The 26718-nt window shown below is 41.6% G+C and overlaps 1 protein-coding gene across 1 annotated transcript in view; it reads right to left on the reverse strand.

The window, feature by feature from the left end:
- Positions 1-7054, reverse strand: part of IL31RA (interleukin 31 receptor A) — a 29097-nt gene extending 22043 nt beyond the window's left edge. The window contains exons 1-3 of the mRNA XM_058680096.1: positions 6941-7054; positions 3260-3444; positions 66-217 (exon numbers count right to left, since the gene is read on the reverse strand). Of these exons, the coding sequence (XP_058536079.1) occupies positions 66-217; positions 3260-3444; positions 6941-6945 (342 nt within the window). The 5' untranslated portion in view covers positions 6946-7054. The remainder of the gene's footprint in view (positions 1-65; positions 218-3259; positions 3445-6940) is intronic.
- Positions 7055-26718: the final 19664 nt, after the last annotated feature.

The raw sequence follows: 26718 nt of genomic DNA on the forward strand, positions 1-26718 counted from the left end.
TGGGTTTTTCAAATAAGTCTCCCCCGTGGATCCGCTAATAATAATATTTTAACAGCACAACTTACCACAACTGTACTATTGACAGCCCAGAACTGAAGTTTGTATGCGAAATTATATGGAACATATGTCTGTTTAGGTCTTTTCCATTTGACTTGAATCATTCGTTTGACTCCCGAAACTGGTTTCACATTTAAAATCTCAGGTGGTTCAGTTTTCACTGAGAATAAAAATCATACAATTCTTATATTTTCCAACAAAAGATGAAAAGCAGCTACCCAGAATTGGAGAAAAGAAGGTTAGACACACTCCAGGGTGGAGCAGGTGGCAAGGAGAAAGCCTGGATCATGAAGACTCGCAGACCTTCACCACAAACTATTAATACGAGCAACAAGGACTATATCCCAACTGCCAAGGAGGCCACAGGGAATTGGATGCCCTCGGAGGCAGAGTACTCTGAGGTCACTCACCCCCAACCAGAGCTTCCGCTGGGGATGGAAGAAGTCCAAACGCTACCGTGCAGAAACCAACGTCATCGGAAAGACAACCAGAAGCCCTGAGCGGTCCGCAGAAACAGAAGAACAATAAATGTCCTTCGGGACCAGGGAGGAGAGCTTTCTCTGGTCCGAGCCTGGCTCCACCTCTGGACCCCCACCCTCCCTCGCAATGACCATCAGGATCGCTCCGAAAACCCCTCATAGCAAACAATCATACAAACTAAAAAAACCTAAAATAAATAGACAAACAACAAAAAGTAGAGCTTGGAATCTGACAGGAAAGAGCTGGCATGGATTTGCTCATGCCTCGCTGGGTGGGACACGAAGATTAGTCACTCTTCACCGTGGTGTTGGGGACTTTCCTGCACACCCCCCCCCCAAAAAAAAAGTTCTGCATCTTAATTGTTGACAAATGTCTTGTTAGAGTTACAAGCCAGTCTAGATTATCCTAAAATCTGCAAGATCAGTAAAATTATACTTCAACACAACAAATGGCTAAATACTAAAATGAAATAGACACGAGACAGCTGAATGGTACCTTATAGCCATTTTAAGGTATATAGCAGCCGGTCCTGTATACAAACTGAAATTGAAATGTCAATGAGCAAATCATAGGTTGTGGTTAAGAACTTGTTTTTTGTTTTTTTTTTAACATACTGGTTACGCAAAACCATGTCAATTCCATAATGTTACAAATTGCTGTTAATGTTATATTGGGACTCTTAATTGACTGGGACGATATTCTACCAGCTCTAACTTTGGACCAGAAATGGTCTCCCCAAAAACTGTTCAACCCATCTGGACAATAAGTAGCTGGACTCTATGTTTGGTATATGTTTGCAAGGAAAGAATCTTGATTGAATTTGAACTGTAATACTGCACCAAGGTGGAGGAATCCACCAGGGGGGAGGGGCGTGGGGAGGGGTGGGGGGATTCCCAGAGCCTATGAAACTGTCACATAATGCATAATAATTAATAAAAAAAAGTAAAAAAAAAAAAAGAAGGTTAGACAGAAAATGAGAATGCTGAACCTCTACCATTTGCTGAATGCAGCTGGAAACAGAAGGCAGCACCAAAGACATGTCGCTTTGCCCTCTGCCCCCCGAGCACTGTCCAATAGAATGATGATGCACTCTGCAATTTCCCTGCACCTCAGCCTTTCACTGCCTGTGCCAGGCAGAAGGAAGGTAAAGAGACCACGGCACCAGAAACCACCTATTGCCTTACCAGTTCTCCCCTCCCAGGCCTCTCTGTTTGAGCCAAATGGAGAAATACTCAATACAGTCTCTGATTTACTTGGCACACTGTAAACATTCTAGCTCCCAATCTCTCTCCTTTAAAATAGGTGATCTTCCAGTTATAGGAGTAGTATACGGTCATCTCAGAAAAATATTAAACTATAGGAAAATACAAAGGAAAACTTAAAAATCATCCTTAACTCATCAACCAGAGATAAACTTTATTAATGCTTTGTATATTCCCTCCAGGTTATTTTCTATGTATATAGTTGCATATCTATCTATATATATATATGTATGTATTCATTTGGTTGATTATTCATTGGAAAGGGTGACAGAACTTTCCAATCTGTTGATTCACTCCCCACAATGCTTAAAACGGCCAGCGCAAGATCAGGCAAACGCCAGGACCCAGAACCTTGTATTAAGAAAAAAAAAAAGAGTTCCTAAAACTCAACAACAAAAAGTCAATTAAAGTTGGGCAAAGGATTTCAATGAAAATTTCTCCAAACAAAATATACAAATGACCAATAAGCATATGATAGATCTTAACAGTTTAGTCATTGGGTAAATGAAAATAAGAACCACAGTAAGTTCAGATCTACTAAGATGGTCATAATAAAAAAGATGAATATTGTTGGTGAGGACATGGAGGAATTATAACCTTTACAGCTTGCTGGTAGGAATGTTACATGGTGCAGTTACTTTGATAAAGCTTATGAGTTCAAAAAGTTAAACATAGTGTTACAGTGTAATTCAACAATTTCAACAGATATCTAACAGAACTGCAATACACATCCACGCAAAAATTTGCATGCAGTTTTGAAAAACAGCATTCATGATACTAATCAAGAGCACAAATGCCCAGCAGATGATATATGGGCAAACAAATGTGGCATACCAGTCAAGTAAAATACTGTTCAGCTACAGAAAGTGCTAATTCATGGTACAACATGGGTGAACTTTGAAAACACTGTGCTCAGTGAAATAAGTAGGATACAAAAGATACAAAAAACCCCACCTGTATTATGTTTACATGAAAGATTTCAAAAAGGGAAATCTGTACAGACAAAAAATAGATTAGTTATTGGAGAAGGGTGGAAAAGAGCTAGGGACTGGTTACCAGCAGGTATGAAGAGTCTAGGACTGTGAAAACGTTTGGAATTAGACAGTGTTGATGTTCATACAATTTTGTGGCAAAGTGAGCTTGGTATATCCAGATTATAACTAACTAAAGCTAATATTTAAAAAAGTACATGTTAGGGGGCCAGTGCAGTGGCCCAGCAAGCTAATCCTCCACCTGCAATGCGGACATCCTGTATGAGCGCCAGTTCTGGCTCTAGCTTCTCTTTCCATGGTCAATTCCTTTCTCCATTCCTCTGTTTTCCTCCCTTTTCCCCTTTTCTTCCCTTCCTGTGAAGATGAATTTTCTGTACCTTCCCAACATGTACATATGACATTGTAGAGCTCTGAGTCTGCGTTTGAATATACATGGAGTAAGCCTTCAATAAAGACCAAAACACTCACCTATTTCATCTGTGCGCCACTTTGTCACATCAGATTTAGTTGTCCCTTCTGCATTTGTAGCTTCCACTTGAATGCTGAATGTATCCCCCGTCAACACTTTTAGAAAAGAGAATGAACACGAAGGCCGATTTCCAACAGCAGTAGAACTGTTGATTTCGCAGGTCTCCAGTTTCCGCTCAAGATTGCTTTGAAGGAGAAAGTGATTTAGTGTGAGTATAATCAGTTGGAAGTACAGCCATGCTTCATATGTTAGCAGTGTTTGTTGGCTTCACTCTGGATTTCTCTTACTGTGTAGTCCGAGATTTAATTCCTCTTTCCTCCAAATAGAAGTAAGAATCACTTGTTTCCTGCTTGCTTGAGCCACTATGGCCAGAGAGGTCTTTAAGCCCTTAAAAGTGATATTGGCAATAGATTTCCTACTGGAAAGAGAAGACAAAAAAAAAATAACAATTCCCTAAAAATATCAGATTCTATCCTTGGTAATTTTTTCTTTAAAGAAGATAATATAATAAAATAAGAGCTAATAAAAAATGGTCCTCTGTCTGCTGGCACTGTCATCCCACATGGGCACTAGTTTGTGTCTTGGCTGTTCCACTTCTCAATCTACTTCAATCCACTTCTCCCTACTTCGGGCCTAGAAAGGCAGCAGAGAATGGCCCAAAGTCTTGGGACCCTGCACCCACATGGGCGACATAGAAAAAGCTCCGGCCTCCTGGCTTCAGGTTGGCTTACCTTCAACTGTTGTGGCTATTTGGGGAGTAAATAAGTGGATGGAAGATCTCTCTCTCTCTGTCTCTCTTTCTCCCTCCCTCCTTCCCTCCCTCCCTCCCTCCCTCCCTTCATTCATTCCTTCCTCCCTCTCTGTAACTCTGACTTTCTGGTAAAATAAATATTTTTAAAAATGAAAAATAAATTATGGTAGATACATATATAGGATTTTAAAATGAAAAATTTTAAGATATAAATATATGTGTATATATATATATATATATATATATATATATTTTGGTTCCCATGCTCTATGGTTGGGGAAGGCAGTGGGAAGCCTACTGTTACGGTTTCGATATGGTTGGTCTCCCAGAGGTTGAAGTATTGGAGGTTTGGCCCTCAGTGTGATGGCGGGACCTTGACGAGGTGAAGTCTTAGTAGGGCATCCTTAGGAAATTGGGACTGTGCCACAGAAGGTAGTGTGGGACCACAGTCAGCCTTGAGCTCCCTGATTGGTGATAAAAAATCTCCTAGTCTTACACGCAGTTCCACCATGACACCGCTATGTCTTCACCAGGGTCTGCCCAATCTTGAACTTCCAACCATCAAACCAATGAGTTCCAGGAACTTGTTGGTCAACTTAACCTGACTTTGGCATTTTATAACAGAAATGAAAAAACGCACTAATATACCCATCATATACACAATGATCACTGTTACATATGCATAGATACTTCTATAACTATTTCTAGAGACATCTGGAAAGATCTTCACTAAAAGTTTAAAATAATTACCTTTGTTGGTGGGCATTGGGGTGACTTTATAATCAGTATTTTTCAGGTTGAATATTTTCAGAAAATGTATTAAAACAGATAGATGAAAGAGACAGAATGATCTATTAAGCTGTAACTTAAGGAAAACAAATGCACATATTAATCGGAATGAGATGGGAAGGTAGAGCTATAGACCACAGGGCCCTGAGAATTAGGTAGGAGGTGGAGCAGGCCCAGAACATAAGAAGAGGCCCACTCTACAAGGTGGCAATGTTAGTTGAGTTGGGAAAGGGACTACAGGAAATCAGGGACACAGGAAATCACAGATCCTTGAAATTACAAAGAACTACAAGGATTTTCATTGGTTACTACACAGCAAAAAAATGGCCTCTAGATTAGTATTCTGTCATGGTTGCAAACAAGGGCTCTAAAAGACCAGCTTTAAGTGCAGCTGATTTTGCATCAGAAATCCTACAGGCCAGGAGAGAAGGGAGAGACACAGTCCAAATGCCAACAGAAAAATGCCTCAATCCAGAATACTGTACTCTGCAAAGCTTCCATTTATAAATGAAGCTGGAGTTTTAAAGATCTCTCAAAACAGAAATTAAAAGGATGTTTTACCAGTCATCTAGCCTTACAATTGATACTTAAGGATGTGCTAATAGAAACAGAAATGCAGTCATCACCATGAAAGAATGTGAAAGCAGAAAATTCTTGTGGAATCATAAAGGGTATCCAAAATAAAAAATGAAATGTATGTGGGAAAATGGCAGGACCAAGTTGTTGCTTACCAATAATAACCTTGAATAAGGGCTTAAATTCTCCCATTGAAAGATACAGATTGGGCACAGCACTATAGCCTAGTGACTAAGTCCTTGCCTTGTATGCACCAGGATCCCACATGGGCACTGGCTCATATCCTGGCTGCTCTACTGCTTGTGGCCTGGGAAAGCAGCAGAGGGTAGCCCAAATCCTTGGGACCATGCACCCATTTGGGATACCCAGAAGAAGCTCCAGGCTCCTGCCTTCGGATCTGCTTAGCTCCAGCTGTTGCAGCCAGCAGATGGATGATCTTTCTCTCTGTCTTTCCTTCCCTCTGTAAATCTGCCTTTTTCAATAAAAATAAATGCTTAAAAAAACAAAAAAGATACAAATTGGATGAAAGAACAAGACCTAGCTATTTGTTACCTATAAGAAGCACATCTCAGGCCCGTCGGTGTGGCCTAGCGGCTAAAGTCCACGCCTTGAACACCCCGGGATCCCATATGGGCACCGGTTCTAATCCCGGCAGCTCTACTTCCCATCCAGCTTCCTGCTTGTGGCCTGGGAAAGCAGTTGAGGACGGCCCAAAGCCCTGGGACCCTGCACCAGCGTGGGAAACCCGGAAGAGCTCCTGGCTCCTGGATTCGGATTGGCGCAGCACCAGCCATTGTGGCTCACTGGGGAGTGAAACATTGGACGGAAGATCTTCCTCTCTGTCTCTCCTCCTTTCTGTATATCTGACTTTGTAATGAAAATAAAATAAATCTTTAAAAAAAAAAAAAGAAGGGGCCCAGCGGCGTGGCCTAGCAGCTAAAAGTCCTCGCCTTGAACACCCTGGGATCCCATATGGGCACCGGTTCTAATCCCGGCAGCTCTACTTCCCATCCAGCTCCCTACTTGTGGCCTGGGAAAGCAGTCGAGGATGGCCCAAAGCTTTAGGACCCTGCACCCAAATGGGAGACCCGGAAGAGGTTCCAGGTTCCCAGCATCGGATCAGCGCGCACCGGCCCGTTGCAGCTCACTTGGGGAGTGAAACATCGGATAGAAGATCTTCCTCTATGTCTCTCCTCCTCTGTGTATATCTTTGTGATAAAAATAAATAAATCTTTAAAAAAAAAAAAAAGAAGAAGCACATCTCACCAACAAAGAAAAGCAGAGAGTGAAAATGAAAGAGTGGGAAAATAAATTTAATGCTAATGAAAAGTAAAATTGAGCAGGAATAGCTATCTTAATACCAGACACAATAGACCTTAACACAAAACTTAGAACAAAAAAGGGCGTTAGTGGACCAATTCAATTGGAAGATATGACTAGAGTAAATATATATGCCCCCAATGACAGAGAGCCTACTTCAAGAGTAACCTGACTCCAGAATGAAACTGAAGGCTTTACCTCCTCCCCCTGCGCCTCCCAATAACACACAGGCACTCATACTTACTACATTCTCTTAACCGTATAATGGGTGTGCCTGATTTCCTTCTCCGGACTCCAAGTGCAAATTAAATTTTTCTCCAAGTAGTAGACACAAGAAATGTTCTCAGGCTTAGCTGGCAGAGCTAAACAAATACACAAACAAAATCACACAATTTCACGTTAAACATTTAAATGAAAATAAACTCATCAAAAGCTACATTTGTTGGTTAGTTTCTGGAAATAATGTATCCCCCTAATTCATGAAAAGATTCCTAGTCATTTCCTCAATCATTCCCTTTGAGGAGTTCGAATTCTACCTTTTATATTCTTACTCAAGGCAGCATATGAGCAGCAGAAACAATTAGAATGCCAGGCAAATGTGTTAATGAGATCCTAAGAAAATCATCAAATGATAGAATCACTCTAAACAATAGGATAATAAATAATATAAGCATAAATTAAAAAGTACAAGATCTTGAACTATCTCACACTTCATTCAGCTTTATGTAGCAATCACTGATTTTCTCTTTCCAGATCGTTGAATAGAAAAAAAAAAACTAGGAAACAGTTTCAGCTGTATTTTTGTATCTTAGAAATATATCTCCAGATAGTTCCTCTTGTTGAAATTTAGAATTCCCTTCATCATGAATGGTGTGAACAAATTACAGTAAAATTCTTTACCTGTGACTTTGTTGCTATTTTAACAACATGTCCTTTTTTTTTTTTTTAAAGATTTATTTTATTTCCATTACAAAGTCAGATATACTGAGAGGAGGAGAGACAGAGAGGAAGTGGAGCCGCCGGGATCAGAACCAGCGGCCATATGGGATCAAGGCAGGGACCTTAGCCACTAGGCCACGCTGCCGAGCCCTAACAACATGTCCTTTTAACAGTTAATGCAGATACCTTGAAATATATAATTGTTCTGACACTAGTTCTAAAGTAAAGTCATTATCAAATCTGATTATTGCTAGACTTAAATAATTATCAGATCTTCGTATTGAATATGTTAATAAAGAACTTGCTATTAAAATTTATTTCTTTCACATTTTGATAATTTCATTCCAAAATATTTTACTTTTTCATAGTATTTGTATTTACAAAATTATTTCAGGAAGTATTTCATAGGCTTTACCATGTGATCAAAGGTTCTCTCTCTTTGTCTCTCTCTCTCTCTCACACACACACACACACACACACCCATCCCCATGCAATGGCCTAGGTTGCATTGTACCTAGGCAAATGTTACATTGCTGGGGAAACACAGGTAATAGCTGGCAGGCATCCTAGGCCTGGTTAATGCCAAATTTGTGTTGACTATACCAGCGTGACAGAACAATTGTCTATTCTATTATCATTATTTTTAAAAAGATATGTGGGGGTGGGCCTGACGGCTAAAGTCCTAGCCTTCAACGCCCCGGGATCCCATATGGGATCCCGGAGGAGGTTCCTGGTTCCCGGCTTTGGATTGGTGCAGCACCGGCTGTTGCAGCTCACTTGGGGAGTGAAACATCGGACGGAAGATCTTCCTCCCTGTCTCTCCTCCTTTCTGTATATCTGACTTTGTAATAAAATAATAAAAAAAAAAAGATATGTGGGGGCAGACACTGGCACATGAGAAGACAGGGTCTGGGGACCAGCATGCAAGTGTGTATGGGCCCTGGGTAGGCAGGCAGGGCCCCAGGCTGGCACAGAACACTGCCAGAGGACTCGGCTTAGGGATCTGGACATGGGAGGCTATGGATTGCTCAGGGAAGTGGGTCTGAAGATGGGAGGGATGACTGCTGCAGGAAAACATGATAGGTGAGGAGTGACTTCCACCAACAGGCTACAGCACTTGCAGGTAAATGAGGGGGCTGAGACAGGGTGATTTAAAGGACAAACTGGAGGGCCTTCTGGGGATAAACCAATACATCCATCCACATGGGAGACCTGAGCTGAGATTGTTGGTATCAACCCCTGCCTGGTACACACAAAAGTCATGGCTTGGTTGTCTGCCTGGCAGGGCCCAACCACAGTCCCTGCCAGTGAGTGTTGGGACAGGGTGTGGACCATGTTAGGCCAGGCTATAACACTAACTAGCTTATGAGAGAACTGGGTCTGGGAGTAGATTCTGTGGGGGATTGTGGGCTTACCCCTGTGGTACTGTCATAACAGCTGGCTTACTCAAGAGCTGGGGGAGAGGACTGGCTGAGCTAAGCATGACCATGGAACTCACCAACACTTACGTTAGTAGGGCTGGGAACATGCCAGGTTGGTCCTGGTTACAGCACCCCCAAGTACAACCAAGATTGGAATGTGGGGCGGGCCAGGCCACAATATCCACTAGCATACACAAAGGCCAGTACTTGGGGTCGGGGGCAGACTGTTCCAGGTAAGAGTCTAACACCTGCTGGCACGCATGAAATCTGAAGAACACCCCTAGTGGGCCAGTGCTCCTAATGGTGAGTATTTGTATCAGGACTGGATGTTGGTCAGGCTATGTAGAGATGCTTCATTTGTCAGCAGGTGTGTGGGCTACCTCTCATGGAGGGTTTGGCAGGACCAGACCAAATCATAACACACTGGCATGTGAGGGAGCCATGATGGAGTGCAGGCCATGCTGGGCTAGGTTAGGCTGTCATCCATACTGTTTTGTATGAAAGCCAAGGATGGGGACAGGCTGGGCAGCACTAGGCTGCAACATCTGATGGCAAAGGCCAAGCTGGGTGATGGGTTATGTCTGGCTGGATAGCAGCAACCACTGGCCTGTGCAAAATCTGTGGTCGGGGAGCTACAGGGATGCCCTTGCTATAGGCTACAGTTCCCACTGTTGAGCATGAGAGCCAGAACTGGGCTAGACATGGCTGTAGTATCCCTTGGCATGGGTGTGGAATATGTCTGGGGTATGCCAGACTGGGCTAGGCTCCAGCAGAGAGCCAGAGTGGGTATAGGATGGGCTGTGATATGTCTCAGGACCAACTGAGCCACACAAGATCTGGGTTTGGGGGTGGACTGGGGGTAGCTGGGCTGTAGCACCCAACAGTAAAAGAGTCAGAAAGAGTGTGGACCTGTAGGACAAGGCTGCTGTACCTGACAGGACAGGAGGGGGGTCAAGTCAGGCTGGGCCAAGAAACCACCAGTGTGAATGAGATCTGGCACTAGAAAGAGACCTGATAGAGGAGCTTGGGGAACTCCTCTGTCAGGACACAAGCCCTGTGAGCACAAGAATCAAAACCAGCAACAGACCAAAACCAGGTTACAGTACCTGCTGGCATACGTGTGGGTCAGGTCTAGGAGCAGGCCAAGCTGGGCCAATTCATAATACCCACAGGCAAATGTGAGAACCAGCACGGGGTACAGGACAGGCCTGGTTGTGCCATAACACCAGATACTTCACGTCGGGGTTGGGACTAGGGGCTGGCTTGGCTGGCCAAGGCTGTAGCACCCACCAGTGTGAGCTGGGACTGGGAGCAGGATGGGCCAAGCCAGGCTGCAGCACTCACTGGTGAATGCCGAGGTGAGGCGAGCCATGCCAGTCTGGACTGCAACTCGCAGTTCCCACCAGCACACATAAGACCCTGGGGTGGGGCCGGTACCATAGCCTACTGACTGAAGTCCTTGCCTTGCATGTGCAGGATCCCATATGAGCACTGGTTCATGCCCCAGTAGCCCCACTTCCCATCCAGCTCCCTGCTTGTGGCCTGAGAAAGCAGTAGAGAGTGATCCAGAGCCTTGGGGCCCTGTACCCACATGCGAGACCTGGAAGAGGTTCCTGGCTTCAGATCGGCTCACCTTTGGCCACTGTGGCCACTTGGGTAGTGAATCATTAAATGGAAGATCTTCCTCTCTGTTTTTCCTCCTCTCTGTATATCTGCCATTCCAATGAAAATAAATAAATCTTAACAACAACAACAACAAAGATCCCAGGGTGGAGGGCAAGCACTGCAGGGGAGCTGTGTTGGGGCTCACCTGCTGGCCACTACTGCTGCTGGTAAAAGTGAAAGCTGGGACTGGGGGCAGATCAGGCTGAGCAGGGCTACAACACTTGTCAGGCTGCATGTAAGCTGGGTTGGGAGAGAGCCAGGTTGGGTTAAGTGACTGTATCCATTGATACATGCATGAGAAATACGTGAAGGCTAATTGGGTTTTGGCACAGCATCAGCTGGCAAGTGCTAGGACTGGAATCAAGTCCTGTGAGGCTAGACTACAGAAACCCCTAAAAGTGTAAGATTCAGGGCTGGGAGGGAAAATGTGGACACCTCTCTGATGGGCAGCAACTCCCACTGGTAAGCATGAGAACCAGGGTTGGGGATGAGCATGTCTACACAGGTGGTGGCACCTGCTGACTTGAGTGTAGGCTGGATAGTAGGGTTGGTTGGATTGAGCTAGGCTCCAATGCCCATTGATGTGTAATAGAACCAAAAAGGATGTGGAACAGACTGGATCAGTCTGCTGCACATACTGGCATGCACAGGAACCAGGGCTGGAGGCAAGTCTGATAGGGGTTGCTCTGATGAGGCTTCAGTTCCCACTGGTGTGTGTGAGAGAGCAGAGTGTGTGGTGGGTAGGGTTAGGGTGGATCACAGCATGAGTTGCGTATGAGATGGGACTGGGGAAAAACTGACCAGGTGACTGCATCCACTAGTGTATATGTAGGCTGATGTGGGTGATAGACTGGGCAGATCCCACACTGGATGGCACACATGGGAGTCAGGTTGGGGACCCTCTGCCCTCAAAACCAGATCATTAGACTCACAATTCCAACCACAGTGAAAAATCACAGGATCTGTGATCTGACCATGGGATACATGTGTCAAAACTGGGTTTCCATGGTTGCCGAGCCCTGTGCAGTGCACAGCATGCCCAGATGCTCAAGGGAGATCTAGTTCATTGAGGCCTACAGAAGACATCTAGTAACATGGAGGGCAGAACAATTGGACAGCTCTCCCAGTCAAGCTTTGACAGTATGTATCAGGGCAAATCAAGACTAAGGTGGACTATGTCAGAAAATAGACCTTGGGAGGATTTCCTCAACCTTAAATCAATGAAATCAACAGCATCTCAGAACTACTAAAACTATTTAAGCAGTATCCTCTGAGCATGCTCCACATTGGGAACCCTGGGATCACATAGGTTGACTTTCCCCCATTCCTGGGTACTGATGTTATTGGGCTGCTGGGAGCAGCCATCTCCCTTCTCCTCCCATTTTCCCCAGATACAGGAACAAAAAAAAAGGAAATTGGGTGCAGTTGTCTCATCCAATTTCCCCCATTCCTGGATCTTCCCCACCCTAATCAGTGGTCCATATAGATATACATCCCTCTCATGATAGGGTTAATTACCAATGTGAATGTATTCCAGGAACTCTAGAATCTCCTAAGAAACACCTGCATCCTGTCATGGGAAAAACCCTGCTTTCTGAAACACCAGGAAGCAAACAGGAGATAGGAATAATCTTGGAGTTTTTAGAATTCCCAGGAAGGACAGTTTCTTTCAAGGCATGCTGTTTACTGTCTACATTGAAGTAACAGGATTGGAATCCTGAGCTTTTGCATGTGAACCTTTATTGAATTCTAAACATGGTAAATTTTTTACCTGCTTTCTGCTCTATGTCACAAAATAACCTCTCATTATGTAATTACCCAATATCATGTAGCTATTGATTTCCTCATAGATAATTGCTATGAAACCCCCATTTACTTTGTTTGATGCACTTCTTGTTCATGGCAAGAGGTGGCCACACACCTGAAATTAAAAGTCATTTCAATCACCTTGGAGTCTTGCAACATTTTCTTAAACTCTTACACTCTTACCTATGTAAACATCAAAATACATTTTTTAAAATTTTACTTCTTCTTCTTCTTATTATTATTCTTATTCTTCTTCTTATTATTATTATATGATACAGTTCCAAAGGCCCTGGGATTTCCCTTATCTCTTACCAAATTCCCTTCCCCCCCATTGAGTTCCTCTATATTATTACAATAGTACAGTTCTTCGTAAACAGTCATATGTACATCATTATGGGAATGGACATGGCAGACAGACCAGCATCCTATTGTCAAGATACTGTAAACAGTTTCATTGGGAGTCCATCTTTGTCTGGAAGTAGAGATGCATACTGCATTGTATCCTCACATGTAGCTATGACAGTCTCCATTACACAGTTACTATATATCCCCTTAAATGAAAAGCCACAAAACAAAATCAACAACAGGAAGAAAAATAGAAGTTTACATTGCCATGAAGTTAAGTAACATGAAACTGGACATGACAGTCTCCATCACACAGTTACTATATACATCACCTTAAACGAAAAGACACAAAACAAAATAAACAATAAGAAAAAAGAAATCAACAATGCTATGGAGTTAAATAATGTGCTACTGATTGACTACTATGTCCCTGAAGAAATGAAAAAATCAAGAACCTTCTTGAAGAAAATATTGCTACTATATGATCTATGAGCCATTGAATAATTTAATGAGAAAGGAAGTATTTTTGAAGAAATGAAACAAAAAATCAAAATCCATGAGATATAGTTTCTGCTGATCTTTGTTGTTGAGATAGGTCTTCTGTAGGCAACAAATAAATCATTTTTTTTTTTAATCCAGTCTACTAATCTATGATGTTTGATTGATGAGTTTAAGTCAATTACATTCAGGGTTAATACAAATAGGTGGTAATCTGGTCCTGTCATTTTAGTAATGGGTTGTTCATTGACTCATTTTTCTGTTGTTATCTTACTGGGATGTTCTTCATATTTGCCTTTGGTTTTGGTGGGTGTTATTCCTTTTCTTTGTCAAGGGAACATCTTTAAATTTCCTTTGAAGGGCAGGTTTGGAAGAGGCATATTCTTTTTTTTTTTAATTTTGTTTCTTTTTATTTCATTTTATGACACAGTTTCACAGGTTCTGGGATTTCCCCAAACCCTCCCCCCATACTGAATTCCTCCATATTGTTACAGTAGTACAGATCATAACCAGTAATGATTCCTTCATTGCGGGTATAAACCATGTGGAGAGTCCAGCATCTTATTGTCCAAACGCAACAGTTTCATTGAGAGACCATCCTTGGTCTGAAAGCAGAGCTGGCAGGATATCATCCCCTCCAATGAGATGTCACTAAACAACTTCAACAACAGGAAGAAACATGGAAATTAACATCATGAAGTTAATTAACATGGTATTGAGTGACCAATATGTTAGAAAATGCAAGTTTTTAACTACATCCTGTAACTACTTCCTTCACATCTCAATTTTAACATATACACAACTGGCTGCTATAATCCTAAAAATGGTTATAGGGTACTATTCAGCTGTCTCATGTCTATTTTTATTTTTATATTTAGCAGCTTATAGAATTCAAGTATGGTTATTACTGAACTTCGCAAATTCGAGGATGGTCCAATCAGGCTTATAATTCTAACAAGCCATATTTTAACAATTGAGGAGCAGAACAGTTTGAGGAGGGGTGTGCAGAGTAATCTTCAGTGCCTTCGTGAGGAGTAACTGATCTTTGTGTCCTACCTAGTGAAGTATATGGTAATCCAATCTGACTTTTTCCTGTCTGTGCTAAACTTTCCTTATTGCTCTCTGTCTATCTGATCTAATTTTGGGAGCTCCAGAGTGACCCTGATGGTCATTGCAAGAGAGGGTAGAGAGCCAAAGTTAGAACTAAGTAAGGAACAGAGAAAGCTCCTCTCCTGAGTCCTGAAGGAAGTTTACTGTTCTGTTTCTGAAGACTGTTTCAGGGCTCCTGGCTGTTGTTCTGATGACATTAGATCTAGTGAGGAAGGATCTGGGCTTTGAAAGAGGCATATTCTTATAAAATTTTTCCACAGTAAAGAAAAGTCCATTCTTTTTCAAAGACAAAGGAAAGTTTTGCTGGATATGTTATCCTGGGCCAACAATTTTTTTCTTTTAGAATCTGGAATATGTTCCTGCATTTTCTTCTAGCCTGTAGAGTTTCCTCTGAGAGGTCTCCTGTGGATCTAATTATCATTCCTCTATATGTCAGCTGATTTTTTTTCACATGCGCATTTAAGATCTTTTCCTTATGTTTGATTGAAGACAGCTTGATTATCATGTGTCGTGGTGAAAATCACTTTTGGTCAAGTCTGTTGTGAGTTCTGTGCCCCTCCTGGAATGTTGTTTCCCAATTCTTTCTCTAGGTTAGGAAAATTTTCCCTTATTATTTCATTGAATACACCTTTAATCCCAGTTTCTCATTCTGCTCCTTCTGGGACTCCCCTAACTCTTATATTTGGCCTTTTAATAGTGTCCTTTAGTTCTTGAATACTTTTCTTGACTTGATCCAGCTCTGCTTCCAGTTTTTTTGTTGTTTCTTCCTGGTGACAGGAAATATCTTCCAATTCTGAGATTCTTTCTTCTGCCTCCTTCATTCTATTTTTGGAGACTCTCCACTGTACTTTTAATTTGCTCCACAGTATTCTTAATTTCTGGTATATCAGCTTTCATTTGATTTATTTCCTGTGTGACAATTAAATTCCTTGAATGTCTGCTTTATGTGCTTTTCGTTATTGGTAAGAAGTTTTATAACAAGTGTTTTTTAATTCTGTATGCCCAATTTTCTTGATGTCTTCCTCAGTTAACTCTGAGGTTGACAAAGTATTTTGCTCCTTTTCAGGGGAGTCTTCAGTAATATCCATTGTTCCTCTGTCTCTCCTTCTCCCTGGGGCAGGATTCTAAGCTCTGTCACCCACATATCTACAATTTGATTTTACTTATTGTGGTTGGTACATGGCTCTTTGTTTCGAGTTCCAGGTCTGGGTTCTTATGTTAGATTTCCACCATGGTCTCCACAGCTCCAGCTCCTGGCTCACCAGTCACTACCTCCTGTGATTCCGAGTTGAGGTTGCACCATTGTCTGTACAACCTTTCTCCCACTTCCTGTTAGAGCAGTTCCCAGGATTAGGGAGATACCAGGTGTCCTAAATAGCTAGGTTGTTGTTGTTGGTGATCTTGCCAGAACCTGTTGGCCTTTAGGTTTCAGGGCCACGTGAACCTATTTTGACCCATATGATGCTATAGTCGGTATTATTTTCCTGTGGGACTAGTGCAGTGCACTGAGCTCAGTGAGTTTATTCCCAGTTTAGTGCATGCACAGCTCACTCCTGTCCCTGCAGTCTTTTTTTTTTTTTAAGATTTATTTATTTTCATTGGAAAGGAAGGTAGATTTACAGAGACGAGGAGAGATAGAGTGAACCATCCACTGGTTCACATCCCAAATGGCTGCCACAGTTAAAGCTGACCGATCCAAAGCCAAGAGCCTCTATGGGTCTCCCACGTTAGTACAGGGTCCCAAGGCTTTGGGCCATCCTTTGTGCTTTCCCAGGGCACAAGTAGGGAGCTGGATGGGAAATGGAGCAGCCTGGACACAAACTGGCTCCCATATGAAATGCTGGGTCTTAAAGCGAGGCGGATTAGCCAGTTGAGCCATTGCACAGGCCCCTCTTTTAATTTTTATGATGACATACTTTCCATTTATTTTATAATCACAAGCTTGATTTTCCACTAAAGAAAGAATTCAACTAGTAGTAAGTAGAAAGTAAGTCAACTGTTCCTCAGGAGTATCAGCAAGGACTATAAGCAATAATCAGATAATAATATTTCAAGCTGTCAAGTTTTATGCATGCATGCATTTTTGTGCTTTATCTTTTAGTTCCCACAATTAGGAGAAAACATGATATTTGTCTTTTGGGGACTTAGCCATTTCACTAAGTATAATGGTCCAAAATTGCATCCATTCTTTTACTAAGTTTTTGTAGTTCGTTCAAGGTAGACTAAGCTTGTAAACAAAAATGATGAGGCTCAGTAGGACATGTAAGACAAAAGAGAGAACATGGAGGAAGAAAAGGAGAAGGAAATTAGGAGATGAGAAAACTAAGGATGAGGCAGCTTCTGTAGGTGTTTTCTTTGTGATCTGTACCTGAAGACAGGTTCAAATAAAGCCTTCACAGAAATTAAATCATTCAAGTATGAGCTTCTGTACTGTGACAGACTTAAGCATTTTCCTGTAATATGACTTTGCTGTCACATATAAAATTCCTTGTAATATGACTTCTGTCCCTACTCCCTGCTGAGATGACTCACTCGTTTTTGTTGCCACAGCTTCCTTATTAAATCTAGCAGTTGGTGACCACCCTCATTCTCTTCCATCTTTCTGCTGAGATCGACTAATTTGAAAACTGGTTCTTAACCCTAAAAATATTTCCTCCCTTGGCTTCAGACACAAATTAGAGTGTCTAGAGAGGGGGGGTGTTGGCTCTATCCTGAGTGAAGCTGGTAGCTCAGGCGCTAAAGAGATATAGATGAGGATAATGACTTGTAGAAGAATCTAGCTCTCATTATTTAATTTTAAAATTGAGGTTGTAATACTGGGGTTAGGAGAGATGTCTGAAGCACGATTCCTAATCAATGAATCATATTTCATTGAGAAAGAATGGTATTTTTCTCTTTAACATTTATTAGCATTTTTACTGGAAAATCAGATATACAAAGAGGACAGTTTTTTTTTTCTCTCTGCTGATTCACTCCCCAAGTGGCTGCAACAGCCAGAAATGAGCTGATCCAAAGCAGGGAGCCAGGAGCCTCCTCCGGGTCTCCCATGGGTACAGTCTTACAGCTTTGGACCATCCTTGACTGCTTTCCCACGCCACAAACAGGGAGCAAGCTAGGAAGTTGAGCTGCCAGGATATGAACCGGAACCCATTTGGGATCCCAGCATGTTCAAGGCAAGGACTTTAAGACACCAGGCTGCCACACAGGGTCCAAAATGATGATATTGGAAGGTAACAGGTTGGAGTCTTATTCAAGTGGTCTGAGATTTAGAATAGTTTTCAATCCTAAAAGGAAACCAGAATTGGGACAGAAAATATACTTTTCCTTCAACTTTCTTTTTTCTTTTTGGGTGACTGTGGAATTAAATTTCTTCTTTTTCTCATTCTCTCATTTTTTATTGTTATAATTAAACTTAGCAATTTATAATATTCAAGCAAGATCTTACAGAACTTCGTGCATTTTAGGATAATCAAAACAGACTTATAACTCTAACAATCCATATATTAACAATTGAAGAGTAGAACAATCTTAGGCAGGTGAGCAGAGAAATTCCCAATAACTTAGCAAGTGAGGAATAACTGAACTCTGTAACCTACCTTGTGGGGTCTAGAAAAAGCCAAATCGGGGGCCTGACCAGTAAGGTACACAATGAGCAACTACAGGCCAGCTGACTTATTCCTGTTCATTCAAAGCTTTCTATATTAGTCTCTTTGTGTCTGTCTGAGCTAATCTGGGGGTTCCTCAGCAACCCTGATGGCCAGTGCAAGAGAGGATGGGGAGCCAAAGTTGGAACTAAGGACCAGAGAAAGCTCCTCTTGAGTCCAGAACAAAATTTACAATTCTTTTTATCTCTGAAGACCACCCAGGGCTCCTGGCTGTTGTTCAGAAGTCACCAGACCCTATGAGGAGGGTTCTGGGCTGCTTCAATCCCATATGGGAGATCTGATAAGAAATGACTGACCTCAGAATTCTCAGCCTATGAGGGCACTCAAATCCCTTGTGATCTCCTTGGCAGTCGGGTTACAGTCTTTGGTGCCCACACTGACAATCCTTGATGAAGTATCTATTGCTTCTGTGGCGAGAGCACTTGGGAGGCCTCTGTGGGTCTGGAACTAGGATACCAACCTCCTCTTATCCTCCTGTTCAGCTCTGGGATCCCCTCCTGCTCTGTGCATATGACTTCCTGTTAAGAGGCTGTCAGAGTTGCTCTTGGATTCCACTGTAAGTCTCCATAGTTTTTGCTAATGTCTAATGCAGTTAAGAATCTGTTATCAGATGTGAGGGCGATCTAGCTGCGACATCTGTCACCCCATTGATTGCCAGGGTTGAATCTGTTATCTATAAGTCCCCTGTTATAAACTTGACAAATTATACTAAAAATCTTCCTCACACAATCTAAGATGGTGGATATTAAAAGCATATCAGGTTTTTCAGTTCTTTGATGTAGTTGCTCTGGGTATTCCATCTTCTCCAGGGGCAATGTTGTATTCAAAGGAGTTGTTGCACCTCTGGGATCAGAGGGGCCATAGGGAAATCTACAGTTTTTCAGGGAATCCCTCAGGAAAGTCTAGAGACAAGAACATAACCTTTGCCATGGGTTATTAGTGTTCCAGGACACCAGTCATTTAGTTATTTTACCTACACATGAGTTTGTAAGGTCCTTCCAGAGAATGTAGAAAAATGTTTATCAGCAGGAGTATTAATGTCTCTTTGAGGCCAATTTTTAAAAGTGTTAAGAGGCAAATTCTAACAGTGTCATCATATACAATCTCTCATTGATTCATAGGTTACATCACAATATCTTACTGTGTGTGGTACAGACAGTTTGAGGATGTAATAATATTACAATCTACAGGTACTGTTTTTAGGTTTGACATCATTTTATTTTATACTAAGGCAAACGTGATATCTGACCTTTTGGGATTGGCTCATTTCCCTTAGCATAATAGTTTCCAGGTGGACCCATTTGGCCATGAACAAATGCATTTCATTTTTTTTAAAATAGCTGAGTAGTATTCCATAGAGTAGATGAACCATAGTTTCCTTATCCAGTCATCTGCTGATGGGCATTTCAGTTGCTTTCAAGTTTTTGCAATTATTGATTATGCTGCTATGAAAACACAGGGGTGGGCCTGGCACAATAGCGTAATGGTTAAGGTCCTGGCCTTGAGTGTGCCGGCATCCCATATGGGCCCCAGTTCTAATCCCGGCAGCTCCACTTCCCATCCAGCTCCTTGCCTGTGGCCTGGGAAAGCAGTTGAGGATGGCCCAAGGCCATACAAACAAACAAACAAACAAACAAATAAATCTTTAAAAAAAAGAAAACACAGGGATGCATGTTGGTTTCTCATGTAACAAGTGTTTTGGATATGTTCCTAGTAAAGCTATTGCTGGTTCATATGGTATGCAGATTTTCAGTTCTTTGAGTGTTTTCCATACTGATTTCCATAGAGGCTGCACCAGCCTGTAGTCCCATCAGCAGTGGAGCAGGGTTCCCTTTTCCCCACCATCCTCACCAGCAAGTGTTGTTGATGGTTTTCCATATGTAAGCCATTCTTACTGGCATTAGGTATGTCACTGCAGTCTTAAAGCCTTTGTCACACCATACAGAATGGCACCTGATATGCCACTTGATATGCTGGCCATCAAGTCCTAGGGCTACCTGGACCTATCTTGGGTGGAACCTATAGGATGCCACATTGTTGCAGTTCACTGAGTCAGAAATGAGTTGGCATCAGCAGGCACAGCCCAAGAGTTGCAGGCTTTCAACTAGAAACCTCATGCTCTAACCTGGCAGCAACTGCAGCGAGTCATAGAGACTGGCAGGAGGGGGTCTTGGGGTGGCCCTTCAGTGAGTTCCTTTATAGGCCACAGTAGCATGCCGTTCTCCTGAAATTCCTCGTCCTCAGGGTGTGGGGTGGGGATAGAACTGGAAGACAGGATTAGATGATCTCATTTGTAGAGGACTTCAGGACCACAGGCAAACAATGAACATCAGGAGTAGGGCCCAGTATGACATCCAAAGCCCAGAAAAAGGCCAGCTCTCTCATATAGGTAGCAACAAAGGGATTAGAACACACCACAAAGCCCAGGGAAAAATCAGAGAGCTACACTGGGACTCATTCCCATGGATTCAGGAACCTTGCTCAAGACCTTGAGGTCATATAAATCCTGATCACATACTCAGATCCCTTCTTAACAAGCAGAGGGGAAGCCAGGGACTTTGCAATAACAATCTCTCATCTGCAAGAAGTCGTAATCCAGAAGAAAGAAAGATAATGTTAACAAATTTAAGTGCTATCCACTGTGTCCTCTTCTTTACCCTCATCTGCCTTTCTGGTCAAGAGGAGAGTTCTGAAATGGATTAGGTTGATCATAGCAAAAAAAAGATAGTGTGTTTCTCTGCACATCTGAACAAGATGGCATATATTTCAATTCTGTATTCCTCTCCCAAATTAAAGAGGGACTCTTTAAATATAAAACATTAAATACATCATGAGAATAGGATGCTGGACTTTTGACTATTGTCCATACCTACAATGTCATGATACAATTAAATAGCAGAATGATGAACTGTGACTATTGTAGGACTATACTATTGTAATAATATGGGGAATCCCTGTGTATCTGGAACCATATAATAAAAAATAAAAATAAAATAAAACTCAAAAGAAAGAAAGGTGTTAACTCTGCCAGTAATAAGACCTATTAACAAGAAGCTGGTAGTGAAAGATTCCAGAGACAGTAGCATCTTTGTTTTGCTTAGCTTCTGGCAATTCTAATTTGTAGAAGGCTCCAAGTTGTGTCATGTTTTCCTACTTGTATGAGGTGTGCACTGTCCACTCAGGTAAAAGAATCCCTGAGAAAGATAGCAAGAATAAGAAAAACAGCTAAAAGCTTCCAAGTTTTATCAACATTTCTAATTACTTCCAAAGGAGCTACCTTCCTCCATCTCCTGCACGTATATCTGCTATTGCTGCATTTCAAGACAGCAGGTTAGTCCAGTACTTTCTATCTTTATCACTATGTGCTAAAAATCATGACAAAAGGGGCGATCTCCAAATCCAGATGTGTAAGCGGCCAAAATCAAGTGGACTGGAACCAAATAATACCGCATATTACATGGAAGTTAGAGGCTAGGGATTAGAGCAAGCACACATTCCTCAAATGGCCCTCACAGCTGAAAATATTCCCTGGGGATTCTGTGGGTCAGCAAGTAGACTATTAATAGACTCAACACTTCATACTGCCATGGGCAGAAAGTTGAACTAAGAATGACACCAATACCAACCAACTCTCTAGGGCTTCAAGATAATGGAAATGAGTGTGTGTGTGTGTGTGTGTATGTGTGTTGTGTATGGTTTCTACAATATGTAATATCTGTGGTGTGTGCAAGGGGAGATGGAATGGAGGATAGTGTGTTGTGTGTAGTGTGTAGGGTGGGTATGGTTTAAGTGTTTAAAGATATATTAGTATGTGTATTCACACAGTATTTGGATATGCCAATATTCATATAGCAATATGGTATTCTAACAACATGATATTGTCTTACAAATAGTCATTGGTTACAGTGGTAACCAATCTAATTCTCATTTCACTAATACTTCTGGCACTAACTCTTAGCAAGATTTTTAAAGTTGATTCTTAACTAGAAGAAACAAGAGTCCTTTCTCTGTCTCCCAAGAATATTCTTGGTCATGTACTATCATTCTAGTTTCTTACATTCTTATTTCAGGTCCTTCAGCATTCTCATTCTGTCTTGCATTAGCTGAATTCAAAACAAGTCACCAAAATATCTATAAGTACACCCTAGTCAAACTTCGGTGAATTTTGCTCTTTTTCCTTACATCTGCTTAGCTCAGAAGGTCGGGTTAATCCAAGTAAATGAAATATCTCTACACTGAAAAATGTAAGATGCTGATGAGCAGCAGAGGAGACGCCACTTAAGAGAGTCACGACCCACACTAGATTACCTGGGTTCAAGTCCTGGCTGCGCTGCTGATTCCACCTTCCTGCAAAGGTGTACGTTGGGAGACAATGGATGATGCAACAGCCAGTTGGGTTCCTGTCACCAATGTGGGAGACACACAGGAAATTTCCAGCCCCGCAGGCATCTATTGAGCAAACCTGCAGATGGAAGATTTCTCTGTTTCCTTTATTCCTCACCCCTCCCTCTCTTTCTTCCATTCTTCTGTCCATCTTTCTTTGAATGTGTCATACTCTCTGCGTTTCAAATAAAATGAAAGTAAAGAAATATAAATGTAAGATACACTGATAAAAAATTGAAGACACAAATTGAAAAGTTTCCTGTGTTCAAAGATTGGTAGACTATTGTCCTTACTACCCAAAGCAATCCAGATTCAATACAATCACTGTCAAAACATCAATGGCATTCTTCACTGAAATAGGATAAGCAGTCTTATAATACATAAGTCACAAGAACACAAATACATAATTGTAATATATAACATAACTATGTAAATCACAAATGAACCTAGAAATCATGAGGGGAAAAAAAGTCGATGACTTCAAACTTTCTAATTTCAAACATGCTACAAAACCACAGTTATCAAAATGGTATGATGCTGTCATGAAGACAGACATGTCAGAACAATGGAACAGAATGTAGCCCATAAATACAGTCAAAAGGTCCTCAACAAGGGATCCAAGACTACACGATAAAGGTTGGTCAACAACTTGTACTAGGAAAACTGGATACCTACCTACTAAAGAAAACAACTCTTCTATGACACCATATATAAAAGTCAACTGAAAATGGATTAAAGACTCAAATGTAAGACCCCAAACTATGAAACTATTAGAAGAAAATCTAGGGAAAGTGTTTCATGTCTGGTAAAATTCTAAAAGTGTGATTAATTTAACAAAAACTTTTTTGAATAGGGCTAGCACAGTAGCATAGGAAGCCAATATCCTCTATCCGCAGCACCAGCATCCCATTTGTGCACTGGTTTGTGTCCCATCTACTTCCCTTCCAATCCAACTCCGTGATTGTGATTGGAAAAGTGGCAGAAGATGGCTCAAGCACTTGGGCCCCTGCACTCACATGAGGGACTGGAAACAAGTTCCCAGTTCCTGACTTGAGATCAGTTCAGCTACAGCTGAGCCCAGCAGAGGAAAGTGAACCAGCAAGGAGAAGATCTCTATCTCTCCTTCTCTCTGTAAACCGTCTCTTCAAATAAACACTTAAAATATCTGTGAACTTCAAATTGATACATTTTATACCCCAAATTTATAAAACACTCACATACCTCAATAGCAAAACCAAAACAAATAACCGTATGTAAAATTAGGGAAAAAAACATCTGAATCATCTGAATAAACATTCATCAAAAGACTTACAGGTGGTCAACAGGTTTATGAAAAAATGATAAAACATCACTCATCAGGAAAGTGCAAATTAAAACCATATTTGTTTTCTTAATGAAAATTATGGGCGAGCTTAACATTACAGAATCAGCAACTTCCCCTAATTTCCCTTGCTCTGAAAATTCAGAATTCTAAGACTTGAGGGAGGAATTAATTTTAGCCATGGTTTCTCTTAATCTTCTGCTATGTCCTATTGCTCTTATGCATGTGATTATTCTACATTCATTTCAATCACAAATTAGGTGGCTAGAGAGAACTGCTATGGAAGTAAGCCAAAGCAGTGCACATATTAGATGTCACTTCTGCTTTCTTCATTCACTTTACCGTTTCCAACCTCACTGCCTGGAGGGATTCCACATATTAGGACTGCCTTCCCTGTGTGTATGAGAACTGCTGGAAACCTACTAGGTAAAACCCACACATCTATTGCCTTGCCTTTCCCCTTTTTGGCATCCAGGGTTACTATTTTCAATGTGTTTCAATTATTCACTAGAAGACTTCCCAACCAGTGTAAAATTATGATAGAGCAATGAATTCCCCACCCAATTCAGGAATATTAGCCAATATTTCTCAACACTGTCTGAAAAATAAGGGAAGATTAAGAAACTATCAGAGACCCGAAGATACTACGGAGACATAGCAATTCAATGCAGTATGTTTCCCTGAGTTGGATCCTGGGGGAAAAAAAAAAAAAACAAAACACAAAAAGCCTAGAATGTAATCAATAGTAGTATGTCAACATCAGTCCCTTGTTTTTGTACAGGTATTGAGGTAGGGTAAGACAGTGTCAATGGGAGAAAGAGGATATGGGGCACAGAGAACTTTCAAACTCTAGAAAATTACTCGAAATTATTCAAAAATTAGGTTTCCACCTTTTGAATGGACAGCTTGTGGCTGAATGTGTTCCTTGCTCCCATCTATTCTTCCCCAAACTCTAAAACAAAAAACAAAAAACCCCACCATTACAGTATTCCTGATGTGTGGAAATTAGGTAACACATACTAAAAAAGGCTGGGAGGGGGCCCAGTGTGATAGCTCAGTGGCTAAATCCTCGCCTTGCGCACATTGGGATCCCATATGAGCACTGGTTCATGTCCTGCCTGTCGCGCTTCCCTTCCAGCTCTCTGCTTGTGGCCTGGGAAAGCAGTGGAGGATGATGCAAGGCCTGGGGACCCTGTACTCATGTGGGAGACTCAGAGGAATCTCCAGACTCCTGGCTTCAGGCAGGCTCAGTTATGGCTGTTGCTGCCATTTGGGAGTAAGGCAGTGGACAGAAGATCTTTCTGTCTTATTTTCCCTCTGTAAATATGTCTTTCCAATAAAAATTAATAAATCATTAAGAAAAAGAAAAGCTTGGGAGAGTGTTCTTCCTTGAGAATTTTCCAGAGACACATTTTTCCAAGGTGAAAGATCCCAATCTTTTTTTCTGTGTTCATATTGCACCCAGGCTGTTGTGAAGTTAGTGTTTTAAGTAATTGCACCCATCAAAACCCATCTATTTGTTGCCTACAGGAGACACATCTCACCAATAAAGATCAGTGGAAATTATATCTCATGGGTTTTTATGTTTTTATTTTTAATTTCATTCCTTCAAAACAGTTTCTTTTCAATAAATTCTTCACTGACTCATAGGTCATACAGTAGCATCAATTTCTTCAAGATGGTCCTTGATTTTCTTTTTGATTTCTTTAGTGACCCATTAGTCATTCAGTAGTATGTTATTTAACTTCATGGCATTGTAAATTTCTATTTTTTCATCCCATTGTTGATTTTGTTTTGCGGCTTTTCATTTAAAGAAGGTATAGTAACTGTGTAATGGAGACTAAAATATCCAGATGTGAGGATACAACGCAGTATGCATCTCTACTTCGGGATCGAAGATGGGCTCCCAACGAAACTGTTTACTATATCTTGACAATAAGATGCTGGACTGTCTGCCATTGTCCATGCCCGTAATGATGGACTTCTGATTGTTTATGAAGAACTATACTATTGTAATCATATAGGAAACTCAGTGGGGGTGGGGGAAGGGGATTTGGAGAGTGGTAAGGGAGATCCCAGAGCCTATGGAACTGTATCATAAAATAATAATTTCAAAAGAAAAAATGAAAAAAAAAACACTCTAGAACAGAGAAAAGGCAAGACAGAGTGGAGCCAGAGGATATTTTAGATGGGAAACGCAGTAGAAACTGGGGTCACTTTTGTAGTATATGGAGTCTATACAATGCAAGACAGCATAAATAGGTGAGAATAAAGGAAAAGGCGACTCTGTAAGAGTCATGATACACATTGGAAGTGTACATCAGATAACTGGGAGGAGCAGCTGATTTTCAGGAGGCATAGAGACACTCCAAGACAGGCATAACAACAGGCCTGCCTGCCTGTGATATCCATCAAGCCCTTGAGTGTACTGAATGCCACTGGTACACCCTAGAGGGCTACTAGGCAGGGTATCCCAGGACCCAGACCTTAAGACCTTCTCAGTATCCCTGGGTCATGACTGCCCAACGATCTATGGGCTGAATGGTTTCCCTCATAACTTATACATTAATGCTCTAACCCCCAGTAGCTCAGAACATGACGGTGTGTGAAAACAGGCCCCTTCAACATGTGAAGACATGAATTTGGGGTTGTCAGGCTAGGTTATAATCCAATCTGAGTCCTTACTAGAAGGGGAGACCATGGAGTGTAGATACAGAGGGATACACACGTGAAGAGACAGTGAGAGAACAGTTGACTACTGGCCTAGGAAGGAGGACTCAAAGTCCCTCCATTCTAGACTTTCAGCTTCCCTAGTCAGGAGACAATGTATTCCTGTTGTAGAAGTTAGTTATGGCAACCCAAGACAGCC

This window comes from Ochotona princeps, chromosome 23, assembly GCF_030435755.1.
Source record: "Ochotona princeps isolate mOchPri1 chromosome 23, mOchPri1.hap1, whole genome shotgun sequence".
Lineage (NCBI taxonomy): Eukaryota > Metazoa > Chordata > Mammalia > Lagomorpha > Ochotonidae > Ochotona > Ochotona princeps.